The sequence below is a fragment of the Globicephala melas genome, chromosome 6, assembly GCF_963455315.2.
Source record: "Globicephala melas chromosome 6, mGloMel1.2, whole genome shotgun sequence".
In the NCBI taxonomy this organism is placed as follows: Eukaryota; Metazoa; Chordata; class Mammalia; order Artiodactyla; family Delphinidae; genus Globicephala; species Globicephala melas.
The window spans coordinates 68,626,254-68,644,511 of record NC_083319.1 but is presented as its reverse complement, the minus strand read 5'-3'; the positions used below and the strand labels follow the sequence as shown (position 1 = coordinate 68,644,511).

Here is an 18,258-nt window from a genome sequence, read left to right as displayed (position 1 = left end):
ACACATTACACAGAGAAACTCTCACTAAGGTAGATAAATGTAAGACTTCAATTAAGAGCATCTATGTCCATGACCAAGAGTCATGAATTAAAATGGATGTCTACAAGTGAGTGCAGAGAAAAAGAAGCATTTTCAAAGAGTATTACAATAAGGGCAGTGGTTGAGTTGTGTTTTAATTGGGGCTAAATAAGACAGTCATAAACGCACAAGAGCTAAACTAAAATGTTTCTGGATATCAACCTGAACTCTGCACATACAACTTCCCACAAGAAAATGCTTATGCAAACAGCAAAGGCTTTACCTGATAGACTGTAAGAAACTAGGCCTCAGAGAAAGGAGCAGTGCTGCTTTGTATATAGACATTCATTTCTTTTTCCTTCTGTATGTAAATGCAATAGCCTCTCTAGGACTTTGTTTTCCTCCTTATTCGTGTCACATGAGCACATCTATTCTCCTTTCTACAGAATTACCTCTAGGCAGCTTGGTCTAGGCACTCACCAGGTCCTTGAGATGTTTCCTCCTAAGCTAGTTTCGAACCATTGGGATGCATTGCATACACTGCTCCCCTCTTTCTGAAAATGAGATCATTAACATTTTGAACCAAACCAGGCAACTTGATGCTAATCCAAAAGTCAGGAACTACTCTTTGTGAGGGGTATCTCCTCTTCCACATTCAAGGGCAGTAAAAGAACCAGGAGCTGGTTTGCTCCTACCCCAGGGACAGCCTCAGGGCCAGGCAGGAAAACCTGCACCCACCTCCTTAGCTCAGCAACGAGCAGCGCCGTGCAAGGAACCCCCAGGGTCATCAGAGAGATGTTGTTGATGGCAGGCTTGACAAACGCCAGGCACGTTGTAACTGCAGACAGGACGCAGACCACCGCCTTGAACCTGCCCCTGCATGGGTGAAAGCAAACCAAATCCATTAGCAAAGGAGGTCGTGTTGGTTTGTTGAATGCTGGCAAAGTACGGGCACTGCTGATGGGAGTGCAAGCTCAAAAGACATTCCACACTGAGTACCAGGAACGTAAAAAACCATTCTCGTGCACTGGCTCAGTTATTCTAGGAATTTATCCTCAGGAAACAGTAAGAAATTTTCAAAATATTTAGCCATGAAAATGGTAAAATTAAAATCAACCTAAATCCCTAAGGGTGAGATATGAATACTTGATTTTTTTTTAGTGGCATTTCTCTGTATGTTTTTTTCAGATGTTTTACAGCATGATTGGGCAAACTCTCTCTGTAAAGGGTCAGATAGTAAATATTTTAGGTTTTGCAGGTCACAGGGTCTCTGCCTCAGCTACTCAACTCTGCCACTGTGGACAGCAAGTAAGCAAATGGGCATGGCTATGCACCAATAAAACTTGATTTGCAAAAACAGGCAAGGGGCCCATTTGGCCGAAGAACATAGTCTGCCAACCCCTGTTCTACAAGGTGAACACGTATGACCTTTATCAGAAAAACAGAGACCATTTACAAACCATAAAACTTCCTAGATTAAAAGAAAAAAATGCCCTATGTGTCTAGCACACAAAAGTCTAAAATTCTAGTGTCTATATTTACTGACAATCCAGTCTAGTATGCATTGGAATTTTGTGTTAGGTTTTCGACATGACAAATCTTAGAAAAATAATGCATACCATCCTTACACCCTTCAGTGAAGGTGCTTTCGGTAGCAAGATCTAGAAGTGGCGACGTGACCCTGGACATGCTCCTTCTTCCCTCCCTGGGACTCCGTTTCCTTATCTACAAATTTCCTGTCTAGTCTGGACTAGATGATCTCAAAGGCCATAGCCATGACTGAAATTTAGGGGCACATGATGTTCTTGAAGTTTCTGTTATTCCTCATTAGCACAATTTACTTTGGCCAAGAGCCCTGGAAAGGGTCACAGTTAGGAAGCTAATCTGCATGAAATTCCATTATAAGGAAATCAAAGTGCTTTGAAACCTTCAAAATACAAATGGATCAGGGCTTCCCTGGTGGCGCAGTGGTTGAGAGTCTGCCTGCCGATGCAGGGGACGCGGGTTCATGCCCCGGTCCGGGAAGATCCCACATGCCGCGGAGCGGCTGGGCCCGTGAGCCATGGCCGCTGAGGCTGCGCATCCGGAGCCTGTGCTCCGCAGCGGGAAGGGCCGCAATGGTGAGAGGCCCACGTACCAGAAAACAAAACAAACAAACAAAAAAACAAATGGATCTCTTAAAGAGGAACACCACTTATCATCAAGGCACAGGAAATCATTGATCAAGCTGCCAACATTCTGACTGGAATGAACAGGAATTGTAGCCCTGAACTTCGACCAGAGGGAAAATATATGTATATGGGAAAGGATCCAGGCAGCAAATCCTCAGGAGAACCGTGTTCTTTTCCTGGCCTTGCCGGCATCCTTCAGCTACCGGATAAAAGTCTGCGACTCAGCCTGAGGACGGCAGCGTGACAGGCCCCAGTCCTGAGCATGCGCAGGGCCCTTGGGGACCCACGGTAACTCTGTTACCGGGTTTGAGGTTCTGTGACACGTCAAGGCTTTTTTGCCTTTTAGGCTGCATAAACACATAATCAGATACTTCCAAATTGCATCATCTCTCTGTAGCCAATGGTTTAGGACTCAGGCACAGGACACGGAGGGCAACATGAGACCCACTATGTTCACATTCTGCCTCCATCACTTAGCAGTGCTGGGGTCTTTGGCAAGTCACTAAAACTCCCTAGGCTTCAGATGTTCCGTATGGAAATCAAGACACTGGCCCCATGGTGTTCATACAAGCATTAAAGCACTCAACACAGAGCCTGGTACATGGTGTGTGCTAATAAAATCCATTATTTCTGTTATCATGACCATCATTTGAGAAGAAATGTTATTTTACATAACATCATTGTTGATAATATCACACGCAGGGAAAAGCTGACTGAGCTGGTGCTGCAATCAGCAAAGGCTCTATATAGTTCTGCCGAAGAGTTCAAAGGCAACAAGCTTGACGAAGCATGCTTTTTCTAAGGGGAACGTGGGCAGACACTTCCCTACCACTCCCCAGAGGGTGTGGAGGAATGCACTTCTGGAAGGCAGCTTAACCAATGAGGATATCGTATGAATGCACGATTCTGCAACCAGCAGAAGTCAACAGAGGTCACCAGCCGACCCCACAGTCACCAGAGGCCCTGGGGATAGACAGAGCTAGAAATAACCCGGAAGCAAGGGGTCCCCATCGGGTGTTTTCTAAACAACCCTTACTGTGGCCTCTGTTCCTGTTTTCAACTTTCCAGCCCATTATGGGCTCAAACTGAACACAAGGTCAGGGAACCCTTAGCACCCCTTCTTCCTGTATTCCCCAAACCAAAATCTAGCAACCAAATACCATCATCATAATATTATTGTAATAATGCTGTTACTGTTCTTATCATTAGCTACCCTTTAAAGCAATGGTTTTCAGCCCTATCAGGCCCTGAGCTCCTTTTATATCAAATGTTTGGTAATGCCCCCTTTACTCTTCTGAAGTGAAACAGAATTTATGGATGATAAAACCTCCCATCACTGGGGCCACCAAAAACATGTCCTTAAACTTCCCAGATGGCCTGCATGGGATAGAAATGTCCCTGGCTAAGATCCACTGCTTTAAACTCCCCTTTAAGACTAAAATACAACCTATCTAGAACAAGCCCCTGATACTCACAGGACTCCAGCATTTGGTCCTGGAAGGTCCACCCCCGTCATTTTCTAAGGAACTGATACAGCCCAGAGAGTCTGAGATGGAGTCCCCAGGTTATCCAGGCAGAGAGAGAGCAGGACAGGGAAACCTCAGCCTGCAACCTTGCTATTCAGGATTCAAAAAATGAACTGGATCATAAAGTGAGGGCTGTCCCTACATTTTGTAGACACAACATCATAAAAACCAAGATAAATTCTTTAGAAAATGGATACAATTAGCCTACAAAAGGCCTTTTTCCCAAAACAAAAATGTCAATTTTTTTTTTTAATTTTTTTTTTTTTGCGGTACGCGGGCCTCTCACTGTTGTGGCCTCTCCCGTTGCGGAGCACAGGCTCCGGACGCGCAGGCTCAGCGGCCATGGCTCACAGGCCCAGCCGCTCCGCGGCATGTGGGATCTTCCCGGACCGGGACACGAACCCGCGTCCCCTGCATCAGCAGGTGGACTCTCAACCACTGTGCCACCAGGGAAGCCCCAAATTATTAATAACCATCAACAGCTGAGTGTATATCCTGACAATTCTTCAGACATTCCAGGCAAGATGAAAGACAGCCCTTTTTTTAAAAATCCCACCAATTACTTCTATTTACATATGAACTTTGATAATTTCCCTGGCGTTCCAGATATCTTTATCTTCAAAACTCTTACCTGTATTAGCCATTCATAAAAACTTCTAGCATTTAGTCTTTACTCTGTAAGAGACACTATATTATACACTTGATATGATTTTCCCGTATATTTCTAACCCCTAAAGTAGATACTCTTACTATCTCCACTTTACAGATGAGCAAAATGAGGTATCAGAGCTTAAAAAAAACACTGTACTGTTATTGAAATCCGTATTTGTCTGATCCAAAGTCACTTAGTCAACACATTCTCCCCTCTCTTCTCTAGAAATCTCACACTGGAATCACTCCTAATAGGTTTTTAGAAATATTCCAGCAAAGTCTAGATCACTGAAAAAAAAAGTGGGGGGCTGAGGGGAGACAAATCTTAACTATCGTGTAAGTTCAGGCAGTTAAAACACACACTCCCCAGTCTCCAGAATTCCTGGTTTTGACCCGAAATCTTTGGTGTGGCCTGCCATTCCACTGCAGAGCTGCCACCTGTCCCCGCATCATGGGTGGTGAAGCCCACACAGAGGGGTTTGGGCTTCTGGCCTTCTTGCTCTCCCCACCACTGGCAAATTGAAGGCCAACAAATAGAGCTGAAATCCTTATTTACAGTGAGCTATAACACGCACCTTTTCTTTCTTTGCTCGTTAAAATTAGCAATGTTCATTCTCTCCTTCAATTGGTGTGCATAGCTCAGAAATGCTGGGCAGAAATTTCCACGTGCCATTGGTAATAACGAAAGCTAACCTGAAGCACTGACCATGTTCTTAGTACTCTACAGAGTGCTCTGCAGGATCATCTCACAAGAACCCTGAGGTGAACACCATGAATCACCTAATTCTACAGATGAGGAAACAGAAAGTTGAAGAGTCAAGACAAGTTATACAGTTCGTAAGCAGGGAAGCTAGGAATCAAACCCAGGTGGGTCTCCAAAGCCAAGGATATAGACATATAGGGTGCTCAGTGCTTCCAAAGGACTCTCCCCAAACTGAAGGCAGAGAGTTCACATCTTCAGCAGAGAAAGGCTGCAGAGTGCTGGCGATGGAAGAGTCCCAGGTGGTCACAGACCCCCCTGCCTCAAAATGTGTTTCATTATTAAAGTCGGTAAGTTTTCATTACTACAGCATTGCCCCATTTTCTTCTCTCCTGCACCCATCAAGAGACAAGAAAAGAAAATGATTCTCTATTATGAACACATTAAAAACTGTCCAGTGGAATTTCAAACCCAGGCCTCCAGAGCACCACAAACAAACAAAACCCTTATTCCCATTTTGTCAGCTTCTCACTCAGATCCCACGGCTTGAACAATCAGATCTAAGAGCAAAATGGTTCCTCAGCTCTCAACCTAATGCACGTGTGCTCAGGGAAAGCATGGAGGTGACTGGTGGGCACCTTCTGAGACCACAGAAAAGGCCAAAAGGTAAGGGGTGTGTCTCTCGGGCAGAGGCAAAAAGTCCCCACTGGCCAAGCCACTTCGTGCCCCTGCTCGAGTAGCATCTACCTCCACCCCTGCCCTCACCCCTGCCCGACCTCCCAAGGCTTTCTGATTACCCCCCAGTCATTCTCCTGAAGCTGAACAAGGAAACAAGACGCACAACTGAAACACAGCAGGTTGGGTTAGGCTCTTTCCGGTTTCTATTCTGGAGAAGGTCTCAGCACGATGGAGAACATATTTCATCTAAGACCAGGAACACTCTCCTTTTCGCTTCTACTTGTAAACAGCTGCTCTCTCTCTCTCTCTCTCTCTCTCATTTTTTGATAAGTAACCTCTTGAGGATATGTCTATCTGCTCAATGGTTATTTAGAGATAATACTATTTAATTCAAATCCTGCTGCCCAGGATGAAGATTGTACAGCTAATCCATTTAAAGTATGTTTTCTTGGGATTCCCTGGTGGTCCAGTGGTTAGGACTCAGTGCTTTCACTGCCGGGGCCCAGGTTCAATCCCTGGTCAGGGAACTAAGATCCTGCCAAGCCATGTGGTGTGGCCAATAAATAAATAAATAAAGTATGTTTTCTCCCTACCTCATTTAATAATGCATTTTTTAGGATTAAAAATTAACATGTGCTCTTTTTAAGAAAAAAATTGTAAAACAGTACAGATTAAAGGTAAAAGTGAAAGTTCTCTCTCCACCCCAATTCCTAAGAATAGCCAATGGTAGTAGCTGCTGTCCTCATCCTCTCAGGCATGTTTATGCATATACAAAGACATATACTCAAAAAGAGGCTTCATTCATTCTAAAATTAGGGTGTTACACGCACAGGTTCTACAAGGTGCTTTTTGCAGCCAGCACGTTTCATTGACACTCCTCCACCTCTATCCATACAGAACAGCCTGCGTCTCTAATAGCTGCATTGCTCCTATTCTCCTCCCATTGCCAGGAAAACTGTAATGAACTCTTTTATTTTCCTGGTATAGCTCTTCCCTGGGCACACACAGCTTGCTTGATTGAATCCATATTTTTGGATTGTTTATCTATCTATCTATCTATATATATATTTTAACTAAACAGTGTGTACAGAGAAACATATGAGTAATGAGTTCTGGGAGAATTTCTCATCTTTATGATGCTGACTCTCTTCTGTTACTTCAGATATTAACAAGAGTGCCTCAGAAAGACCTTCTCTGACCAAACTGTAAACCAGCACCCCAAGTCACCACTACCCCCTTACCAGCTTCATTTTTCATCATAGCACTCTCACACCCTAACATAATATTATTTATGTGTTTGTTTGTTGATTCATAATCTCTCCAACTTCAGTGTAAGCTCATCAAGGGCAGAGACGTTGCTGTTATATCCTAGTGCCTAGAAAACTTCAAAGTAAATAGTTCATGGTAAATAGTAAGTCCAAAAAATATATACTTGATAAATAACCATGTAAGAATAACACAATGGGGCTTCCCTAGTGGCGCAGTGGTTGAGAGTCCACCTGCCGATGCAGGGGTCCGGGAGGATCCCACGTGCAGCGGAGCGGCGGGGCCCGTGAGCCATGGCCGCTGAGCCTGCGCGTCTGGAGCCTGTGCTCCGCAACGGGAGAGGCCACAACAGTGAGAGGCCCGCATACAGCAAAAAAAAAAAAAAGAATAACACAATGGATATTAAAATGCATCCCTTCCTGAAATACTGGATTTCCAGCTTAAAGGGGTGTGTGTGTGTAGCTCTCATCAGAAGCAATACTGACACAATCTGAATATTATCTATAGCGCCAAGAACCAGTTCCTCAGTGCGGATTCTACTGTAAACATTTACAACTCGTGGAGTTGGGTGGGACTCAGGAAATATTATAGCAGGAAATCAAAGGGCTTTGAACTACCATTCAGTCTTTTCTCCTGCCCTGAAAATCCTTCTAGTTTTGCTAGTACCAGTAACGGGGATATTGACTTTTTGTCCTACTGTCAGGTAACTTCTTCCCCAACATATTAAAATCACCTTTTTTATCTGGCAGTTTGGTTTTGGTCTGACAGTACAATCAGTGGATATTAAATAAGTATATGATAAGCTCATCACTAGGTTAGACTCAATAGGGTGTGATTTTTCTTTTTTTTTTCTAATTTATTTTATTTTTGGCTGTGCTGGGTCTTCGTTGCTGTGTGCAGGCTTTTAGCTGTGGTGAGTGGGGACTACTCTTCGTTGCAGTGCACGGGCTTCTCATTGCGGTGGCTTCTCTTGCTGCGGAGCATGGCTCTGGGTGCGCAGGCTTCAGTAGTTGTGGCTTGCGGGCTCTAGAGCACGGGCCAGTAGTTGTGGCGCACGGGCTTAGTTGCTCCATGGCATGTGGGATCTGCCTGGACCAGGGCTCAAGCTTGTGTCCCCTGCATTGGCAGGTGGATTCTTAACCACTGCACCACCAGGGAAGCCCTTTTTGTGTATCTGTGTGATTTTTCTTGATATATACTAGGTTGGCCAAAAAGCTCGTTCGGGTTTTTCCGCAAGATGGAAAAACCCGAACGAACTTTTTGGCCAACCCAATACATTGTTATATTGGGTACCACACCTACTAGTAAATGCAAAAATTTAGTACAAACTTACCTGTCATTCCGAAAGATCTTTGGTAGATACCTTCTGGGGAACCACATGGCCAGAGCACACATCAGAACCCAAAGGATTGCAAGTTCATCAAGCATCTGACCCAGGAAACTAAGGGTTGCATGGAAGTAGACGGATCCAATTCCTAGAATCAATTACAACCAATAAAAAAGGTCACATAGAAGAATGGATTCACAAATTCAATACACTGCTTAGGGATAGCCCTTTCACAAACAGCAATGATCAGGTCACTCTATCTCTCTAGAAAAGAAACTGAAGAAACTCACACCACCTAGGCATGCAGACTTCAAGTCTAGAAAGAAGATTTGAAGAAGGGCCCAAACACCAGCACATCAGATCTTTTTTTTTTTAACATCTTTATTGGAGTATAATTGCTTTACAATGGTGTGTTAGTTTCTGCTTTATAACAAAGTGAATCAGTTATACATATACATATGTTCCCATATCTCTTCCCTCTTGCGTCTCCCTCCCTCGCACAGATCTTTAATAACTGCACAACACTCTGTCTTCATCCACCTGTTCATGGGAACAGGCAGTAAAAAAAGTCAACATTCTCTCACTGTTAAGAATTCCCAATCTGCCTGTGGAAGGAAATGAAAATTATACAAGTATTTCCCAGAATAATGAAGGATCAAACATTTGATCCTTCATTTGTTTTTTTTTATTTTAGTCTATTAGAAACCACAGTTTCATCAGACTTCAATTGTTTCACATGACTTTCTTCAGAAGTTCACAGAAAACTGCACTGGCACAACACCAATAGCTATTACATAAATGAATTCTCAAACGCAATTGTGATAACTACGGTCAACCTTGTTATCAAGCCCAAAAGAGTCCTCCTTTTGGCATCTAGCAAACAACATAAAAGTTTGCTAAGACGTCAGAATGACTTTGGTTTACAAAACATAATGTTCAAAGGGGTCAGGGAGTGTGCAGAATTCCATTTCCTCCCTTTCAGCCCGTGCTCGCAAACGAATCCACTTACCCACTACAACTAACAGAGTCCATATTAAGTAGATGCCACTGTTGAAGCATGTTGCATATTGACGAAACAAGCACATGCAGATGGGCGGTAAAATGAAAAACAAGACGTTGCTGATCTGGGGGGAGAAAATGTAAAACGAAAAGATGAATATTAAGTAAAAGGGCAAAAAGTAAAGCAGCTTGTTCCTAGTATGTCCTTTGCAAATGGAGATGAATGTGGCCATACATCTTTTTTTAACCAAAAAAAAAAAGCACAACCAGGAAAACTCACAACTTCTTTAATAACACTTTAGGGGGCTCCTTCCTGCCTCTTTCTTTTTTTTTTTTTTTTTTTTTTCTGGCTGTGTTGGGTCTTCGCTGCTGTGCCCGGGCTTTCTCTAGTTGCCGCAAGCGGGGGCTACTCTTCTTTGCGGTGCGCGGGCTTCTCATTGTGGTGGCTTCTCCTGTTGCAGAGCACAGGCTCTAGGCGCCCAGGCTCAGTAGTTCTGGCGCACAGGCTTAGTTGCTCCACGGCATGTGCGATCTTCCCGCACCAGGGCTCGAACCCGTGTCCAGACCAAGGAAATCAAAACTAAACAAAATGCATCGCAAACTCCAGAACTTGAGGTGTAGTACAGGTAGGAATTGGCAACAACAGTAGCTAACGCATGCCTCTGTCACCATCTGGGAACAAGAGGGAATGGGAATGACACAGTCTTTAGAAAGGGGAGAAGGACAGAGTGGGAGAGAAATAAAGAGAGGACAAGACCTTTGGTCAGGGGTGCGATAGGAGCAAGGCTGCTGCCTTTGGTTAAAGTTCAAGACTGAAATCCCTCGTGGGGCTGCATCCTTCTGGAGAAGGGGGTACCTTGTTCTAGTTGGCCCATTCTGGCGGGGACCTTTTCCTCTTTCCCCCACTAGGAGCCCTCTGAGCTACTGGTGACCCTGGGCAAGAGTCTGGATAAATGGCCTCAGCTGTCCCAGGTGGTATGCAGTCTCCAGACTTGGAAATATAGCCGACTCTCATTTATTTACTAAGAAGCAGAGAAGGAAGAATCAGGACAAGGGTCTACATATTATCACAGGCTTTAACTTTCCTTGGAATCATTTAAAGAATCAGAGATCTTTAAAAAAAAAAAATCAGAGATCTTTAAGAGTTAAAATGAGAGATCTTAAAGATCATTTGCTTTACAAGGGGATATAATTAAGGGCCCAGAAAGGCTCCCAGGCTGGCCAAAGTCAGAGACGCAGTCACCCACAGAGTTGGGGCCAGCATCCAGCCACTCCTTCCACTGCCCCAAGCTGATGTTTTTTTGCCTCCAACCCACCCAACCACATTCTGACCTCCTTGGCTTCATGCCTCAATGGGCATCTAAAAATTCTGAATTGCATCACACACTGTGCACCTATGACCTTTATGTGATTTAAACACGGCTCTCCTTTTTGTTAAACACAGAAGTAGGAGGAATAAAAGGAGGTGACAGGGGAGAAGAGGGAGAAAAATGTAATTGTTATACTATAAGTAACTTTCTCCTTTCACATACATGAACGTGTTCTCCGTGTAAGAAAAAGAATACATTACAAAACTAAAGTCTTCCTTTCTATCCTCCTCCCTGGAGATATCCCCTCTTCTCAGATTCACAATCTTCAATTTCTTTGCATTTATGTAAATACATATATATATCATATATTACAACATTATCATTCTGCAACTTCCTCTCATCATTCGACAACATGCCTTGCAAACTTTTTCATCTTAGCTCACAGAGCTTTATCACACTTGCTGTAAGTGCTGCAGACAGAAGCAGTTTATTGAGCCATTCCCCAGTGGGAGGCGCACTAATTTGCAGCCTCACCTACAATGCCAGGGAATAAATATAACACAGCTTTTTACCCCAGTACAGTCATCCCTCGGTATCTGTGGGGGATTGGCTCCAGAACCCCCTCAGATACCAAACTCACCTGGATGCTCAGGTCTCTTTATACAAAATGGCATAATATTTGCATATAACATACACACATCCTCCTGTATACTTTAAATCATCTCTAGGTTATGTATAATACTTAATACAGTGTAAATGCTATGTAAATAGTTGTAAATACAGGGACTTCCCTGGTGGTGCAGTGGTTAAGACTCCACGCTCTCAATGCAAGGGGCCTGGGTTTGATCCCTGGTCAGGGAACTAGATCCCACATGCATGCAACAACTAAGGAGCTGGTGAGCCGCAAGTGAGGAGCCCACCTACTGCAACTAAGACCTGGTGCAACCAAATAAAAATAAATAAAAATAAACAAAAAAAATTTTTTAAGCTGTAAATACAATGTAAATGCTATGTAAATAGTTGCCAATGTACAGCAATTCAACTTTTGCTTTCTGGAACTTTCTGGAATTTGTTTTTTCAAATATTTTCAATCCACAATTGATTGAATCCACAGATACAGAACCATGGATACAGAGGGCTAACTGTATATGTTTATTGCCTCAAGTTCTCTCAATCTCCTTTGCTTCAGCCAGGTGCAACTATCTATGGCCAAACTCCTCCTTAAAAGGCTTTTTCAATCTATGTTACCACTAGCAATGTACACAGTAATAACCTTTAAATGTATTTACACACTAGTCACAAAAACATGAGGTCGCTTATTACACCTGCAGTAAAATTATGATACCTCAAATATTTTTAATGCCCATATTAGGGAGTTCAATTTAGAAGCACCATTTTAACAGTCCCAAATAACACTGAAATCACATTATTGCTGCCGCACAGCCCATCTACCAGTGTCTGCTGGTCTCCACCATGCTTTTTAAAGACATCAATCTATGGCGACTTCCCTGGCGGTCCAGTGGTTAAGACTTCGCCCTTCCAGTGCAGGGGGGGTGAGTGTGATCCCTGGTCAGGGAACTAAGATCCTGCAAGCCGCGTGGTACGGCCAAAATTTTTTTTTTCAATTAAAAAAAAAAAAAGACATCAATCTATGAAAAGGAAAAGACCAAATTAGAGGGAGACGCTCCCCTAGACAAAAAGAGGAAGGAACTCCTAAAGAAATACGGAAAAGCAAACAAGTCGTTGGTAAAAGACAGATTCATTTGTTGAAAGACAGATTCAATGGCTCCATGTCTACTGAGAAATGAAACTTCCCCTCAACGTTGTGTGGCTCACTAAAGTGGAATAGTTCAGCCAGGGGGTATTTTTTAAAGCCTATTGTTGGACTATCCTTTGGAGAATTGGTTTGTTCAATGCCTGCAGAACAGATTTTTTTTTTTCATTAAAAGGAAACCACAATTTTAAAATTTATTATTTCCTTAGAAAGTTCCTCATTCTATGAATTCCTACCAGCCATTTGTACCAAAATAATCTCAGGAACACACTGCAATCTCATCCTGACGCATGTGATTGTGCACTTTCCCAGACAGAGGGTAAATACTGACAAAGCAACAGGCTGTAAGTTTTTCTCAACAGCAAGTTCATGAACAGCTAGGGGCATTACCCTGGCTGAGTAGACTACGTATCTTAATCGTATGCAGATTCCTAACTATCCATTCCATTGCTCCCTTTCTGCCTCTGGAACGACCAACTGTCCTGGTATGCCTGGCACTGAGGAGGGTTTCCAGGACACGGGACTTTCAGTTTTAAAACTGGGCAAGTCCCAGACAAACCAGGACAAGTTGGTCACCCGACTCAGAAGCCTTCCTGCAAAATCCCCTACCCCACCTCCACAGTACACCAACCCCCAGCAGAGTACTAGTAACACCTCAGTGACTTGTACATACCCCTCCTATGGTCCTCACCATCCAGATGACTGTTTGCAGGTCTGGTCTCTGTGATAGGCACACAGTTGCCCAGCAAATGGGTGGGTGGATGGATGGAGGGAGAGACTGATAGATTGACTGATGGATAACTCTGCCCTACAGATAGTGGGATGTGAGCTTTGGCATATAAAGAGAACTCTACTTATCTTGATGATTGGGGGCAGAGCTGATTAGGAGAGGTGACAGATCATGGACTGATTTTAGGCATATATTTTGCTTCAAGACTTTTTTCCAGCACCAGCTGATTTCCTTCTGTCCCTCTGAGTCCCCAAGAGAATTCCCAAAGGCCAAGCTCGGTGATTAAAAGGCATACCCCCCCTTTTCCCAAAGCTGCTAGGTCTGGAGTCTTTCTCTTTAGTGTGACTGGGCCTTAAAACTTAAAACATAGGCTTCCCTGGTGGCGCAGTGGTTGAGAGTCCGCCTGCCGAAGCAGGCAACACGGGTTCGTGCCCCGGTCCGGGAGGATCCCACATACCGCGGAGCAGCTAGGCCCGTGAGCCATGGCCGCTGAACCTGCGTGTCCGGAGCCTGTGCTCCGCAACGGGAGAGGCCCCAACAGTGAGAGGCCCGCGTACCGCTAAAGAAAAAAAAAACCAAAACAACAACAAAAGAAACCTTAAAACATAAAAAGGAACTCAATTCAATAAAACTTGTATTTACTTTTTTTTTTTTTTTTTTTTTGCGGTACGCGGGCCTCTCACCGCTGTGGCCCCTCCAGTTGTGGAGCACAGGCTCCGGACACGCAGGCTCAGCGGCCATGGCTCACGGACCCAGCCGCTCCGCGGCATGTGGGATCTTAACCGACCGGGGCACGAACCCGTGTCCTCTGCATCGGCAGGCAGACTCTCAACCACTGCGCCACCAGGGAAGCCCTAAAACTTGTATTTACAGGAAACAGTACAAAATGTGCAAAAGCAAAAGACTGTGTAAGGGCATGATGTGTTCTTGGAAGAGATATTTGGGCTTGGCTGACGCAAAGGACAATGACAAAATTTGAGGCAATGGAGATCTGCCGGGACCAAAAGCAAAATGCTCTGTACTCCCAAACATGGCCAGTGGGAACACAGATCAGAGTACTCTCTCTGGTGGACCATTAAGCAACAATTAAAAGCCTCTGAAGTAAATACTCCCCTCCACACAGCAATTTCCCATCTAGAATTAGTACTTGGAGAAGTACATCCAGATGCCTATTTGAGGATATTCATTGCATCACTGTTCAGAAACCAAAATGAAAACAATAAACAGAAACTTCCTTAAATGTCCACCAATAATGAATTGACTGGTTTAATAAATTATGGTCAATCCATTAAATGAAATACTGTATAGACATTGTGAAGAGGAAGATAATTCTATATGATCCAATATGGGATTATCTCCAAGACAAATTAAGGGAAAAAACCAAGGTGCAGAAGAGTTTCTGTAGCATGATCTCAATTGGGTTGTGGTGTGTATATACACGTTGCACACATATCTTCTATGTCTACACAAATACACGTGTTTTTTGCATGCTTATAAAATGTCTGAAAAGATACGGAAGGGTATTTTTCACTTTATAACTTGCCTACTCTGATTTTTTTTTTTTACCATGATCATGTTGTTACTTTTATAATAAACAACAATTTCAAAAAACTACTTTAAGGGACTTCCCTGGTGGTCCAGTGGTTAAGACGGCACTTCCATTGCAGGGGGCCCAGGTTCAATCCCTGGTTGGGGAACCAAAATCCCGCATGCCACATGACACGGCCAAAAAAAAAAAAAAAAACTACTTTAAACAAAACTTTTTTTCCCCATATCAAACACCACGATTAGCCTAGAGATCAAATGGTCCCAATGCAGGAGTTTTAAGTTAAAGAATGACTGAACAATAAACACCTGTATCATGCTAAATAAATAAATCTAAAGTAGCTACAACGGCATGTGCATCTTCAAGAGCAGTATTTTAGCAGGCTCCAAGTCAGAACGTCCGAGTTCTGACTCTAGTTCTGCCATTTTCTTGACCTTAGCAAGTTGCAAAATCTATCTAGACCCAGTTTCCCCCTTTACAAAACGGATGTAATAAATAGCACCCACTGCTGAGGGTGACTGTAGAGTACCCAGCAGAGCTTCAACACATAGCGAACAACTAGTGGCAGCCAGGAGTAACTAAAGTTGCAGTAGTGATGTGCTACTGCCAAGCTCCATTAAGAAGGTTCTAGAACCCCCTCCCAGTCTTCTCCTGATTTTACATCTTTATTCCTTCAAATTTGTTCTCTAAATGAGTAATGATTATTATTTTCTTGTAAAGTGGATAATTAGGCCTGCTGCCTCGCTATGAGGATTTAATGAGATGTTTGTTACCAAGTAATAGCTCGATGTCTTCCTTAATACAGGCGTAAGATAAGCATGGGTTTGTCCTGTGATGAGGAACAGAAGGTAACTAGGATGTGAAAAGAAGAGGAGGAAGCGTTTTTTGGTACACTCTTTGGATCGACACTCTACAAAGTTTGATGGCCAACTACTTCTCTGAGACCCTCAATCTCTCCACTTTGCTAAAGCAAATTTTGCGGTTTACAAGTATTCCAAAGAATTAGGTTTGCCAGGCAGACCAGCAGAGCTAATCAGCCAGACACTGCAACTGAAGATCAACAGCTCATTTCTAAAAAAGATTTTGGCACTCACTAAGAAACAGCTCCAATGGGACTAGATTAAAAGTTAAGACAAAATAAGGTCTTCCCCTCATCCAGCACTCTGGGGCTTTTCAAGGCAGACCCAGAGCAGCTATACACTAACATTTTTGGCCAAATAACCAGGCCTGACTCTGCTGGCCTCAGACTCCACAGATAATTACCTTGCTGGGTGTGTGAGAACCTGTCCTCAAGCTGTCATTTCTTCATTAACTCTGGTGAAATCCTTAGTAGTACTCTCCACTTACAAGTGGAGAAACTGAGTTACTGCCGTTGAAAGCACCCAGCCCTGCTCCAGTTCATCCTCTGAAGGCACCTGTCCACACCTGATAGCATGCTCTGAAACAGGTTGTACAATAGGTGAAGGGTGGCCACCTCCACTGACTGCACCTGTCACAGCGTCTAGGGGCAGCAGAGGGCCAGGTTTCCTTGAGGAATTAATCCGGTCATAAAAAAAAGGAGGAACGTTTGCTGGGAGGGCAGCAGTGGATTTCAGCAAAGAGGGGAGGGAGAGTGCAGGCTCTGGATTGTGGCCCCAGCCATGCCAGAAATGTACGCAGAGCAGCTCCCCTCTGGAGAGCTCAGTTTTCTCATCAATGAATAAGAGAGGGACTAGCTCATGGGAGATCCTTCCAGGCAAGAAGTATTTGACTCACGCCAAGGACATTCTCTCCAGCAAATCTAAGGGGGAAATCCCAAAGAACAATCTCAAATTCACAGCGACTTTTAAACCGGGAGTTCCTGTCTTCCATGTTAGGGCAGTGAAATGAAAAGCCACAGAAATGACCATGCAAAGTCTCACATTTTGGTACCAGAAACCTGAGGCATGGGCATAGCAAAAAGAAGAGGCATTTCCTTCCCAACTGCAGGCCTTCTCTCCCACAAAGACTAAAAGCACACAGGATTCTGCAGTGGGGAAGTTTCGTCTTGCCCACATCTAGAGACCTAGGCAAGTCCATAAAACACGCACACGATCCCTCCCACATTTCCCTTTCACTTCCCAGGCTTAGTAACTGAAGAGGCCTGGGGGAGCTGAACTTGGGGCTGGTGTGAAACTCTGTACTAAAGGCAAGGAAATAAGAACTCGAAGCAATTAACTTAATTCTGGCCCAAAGGAACTCGACCTATTATTGGTGTACGCTTGGGGCGGGGCCAACCTTCGGAGTGGGCCCCGCCCCAGAGACCTGCCGGGAGGTCTCCCCGTTTCCCCGGACTCCTAGAGCAGGTGCTCAGGGCAAAAACGCACAATGCAACCCAAGTGCGTCACGCCACAGAGATCCTAAGGGACGAAGGGAGTAGTCCTGGAGGGTTCACCGCCCCCAATGACCCAAACTGGAAGTATGGGCTGACACGGAGCACTGACTCCGGGACAGGTGAGGACCAAACAAGACAATAGAGCCATCAGAAAGAAATGACTTAGAGGAGGATGAGCCCAGATGTCGGCGATAGGGACAGGAGAGGAGGACAGATGGAGAACTGGAAGGCGCGCAGGGGAGGGGGCGTGGGTCGACTCTGACCCTGGAGCGAAAATGCCCCAGATGCACGCACAGACCCAGGTCCAGGCTCCAGGCGCCGCGGCGCTTAGGGACAGCCCCCTCCCGCGAGCCCGGCTGCCATCCCCACTCCCGCACTCCGCACCGTGTTGTAGAACTCGGCGATGGCAGGCACGATGGTGTAGTTGTCCTCGCACCAGTCCACCTCCGAGCTGCCAGCCCGCAGCTGGTCCCACCAGTGCGGGGAGCTCATGGCCGCTCTGGGGCATTGGAGAAGCTGCTCCCGCAGCCGAGAAGAGGCCAGAGCTGCTGCTGGAAACCAACTGCGGCGGTGGCCCCAGCGGCGTCGGCTTTATGCACCACGGGGCAGCCGCCGGATGTGGCGCCTCCTGGGCCGGCCTCTCGCGGCTCTGCTCTGCAGCGTAGGACGTGACTGGCTCGCAAACCCCTCCCTCGGCTCCGCCCCCTGGGGGAGCCCGCGGGACCTTGAGCTCCGGCCTCGCCCACCCCGGAGGCGGGATGCGCAGGGGAGGGGAGAGTGGGGTTGGGGAGGGGACCTGTCTCCTCCTCCCCCACCCCTGGACGCGTCTGTTGCCAGCAGGTGGCAAAGGCCTCGACGGGCCTGCCCACGCCCACCTTGCGGCTCAGACTTGCAGGCGCCCCCTACCCCAGTTGCGCAAAGAGCGCCAGAGCCCGCCCTGGCAAAAATTTGAAAACCCAGAAATTAAGAAACCCAGGAGGACCCGGCCCCTACGAAATCGTGGCAGTCTTTGCTCGGACTTGCCTGCATGTCGGAGAACATGTCCGAGTGCACGTGGCACGCCTGCACTCACGGCCGAGAAAAGCCCTCAGTCCCTCCGGCTTGCTTGGTGCGTTGGGCTAAGGCAGGAAGACCTTGGAGTCAGTCTGCAGTGGAGCCGAGGACTCTCCCATACAGCCTCTGCCACCCACACCTGGGTAGAGCGCTTCT

The 18,258-nt window shown here is 45.4% G+C and overlaps 1 protein-coding gene across 2 annotated transcripts in view; it reads right to left on the bottom strand.

Moving 5' to 3' along the window:
- The window catches only part of ACER2 (alkaline ceramidase 2), a 33,707-nt gene extending 16,055 nt beyond the window's left edge, over positions 1-17,652 (bottom strand). The window contains exons 1-4 of one of the 2 annotated variants that reach the window (XM_030840585.2): positions 17,434-17,652; positions 9,347-9,461; positions 8,344-8,485; positions 757-894 (exon numbers count right to left, since the gene is read on the bottom strand). In XM_030840585.2, the coding sequence (XP_030696445.1) occupies positions 757-894; positions 8,344-8,485; positions 9,347-9,461; positions 17,434-17,541 (503 nt within the window). In that variant the 5' untranslated portion in view covers positions 17,542-17,652. Of the gene's footprint in view, positions 1-756; positions 895-8,343; positions 8,486-9,346; positions 9,462-15,959; positions 16,175-17,433 lie in introns of those variants that run through there. The other variant, XM_060300973.2, reaches the window with a different exon arrangement.
- Positions 17,653-18,258: the final 606 nt, after the last annotated feature.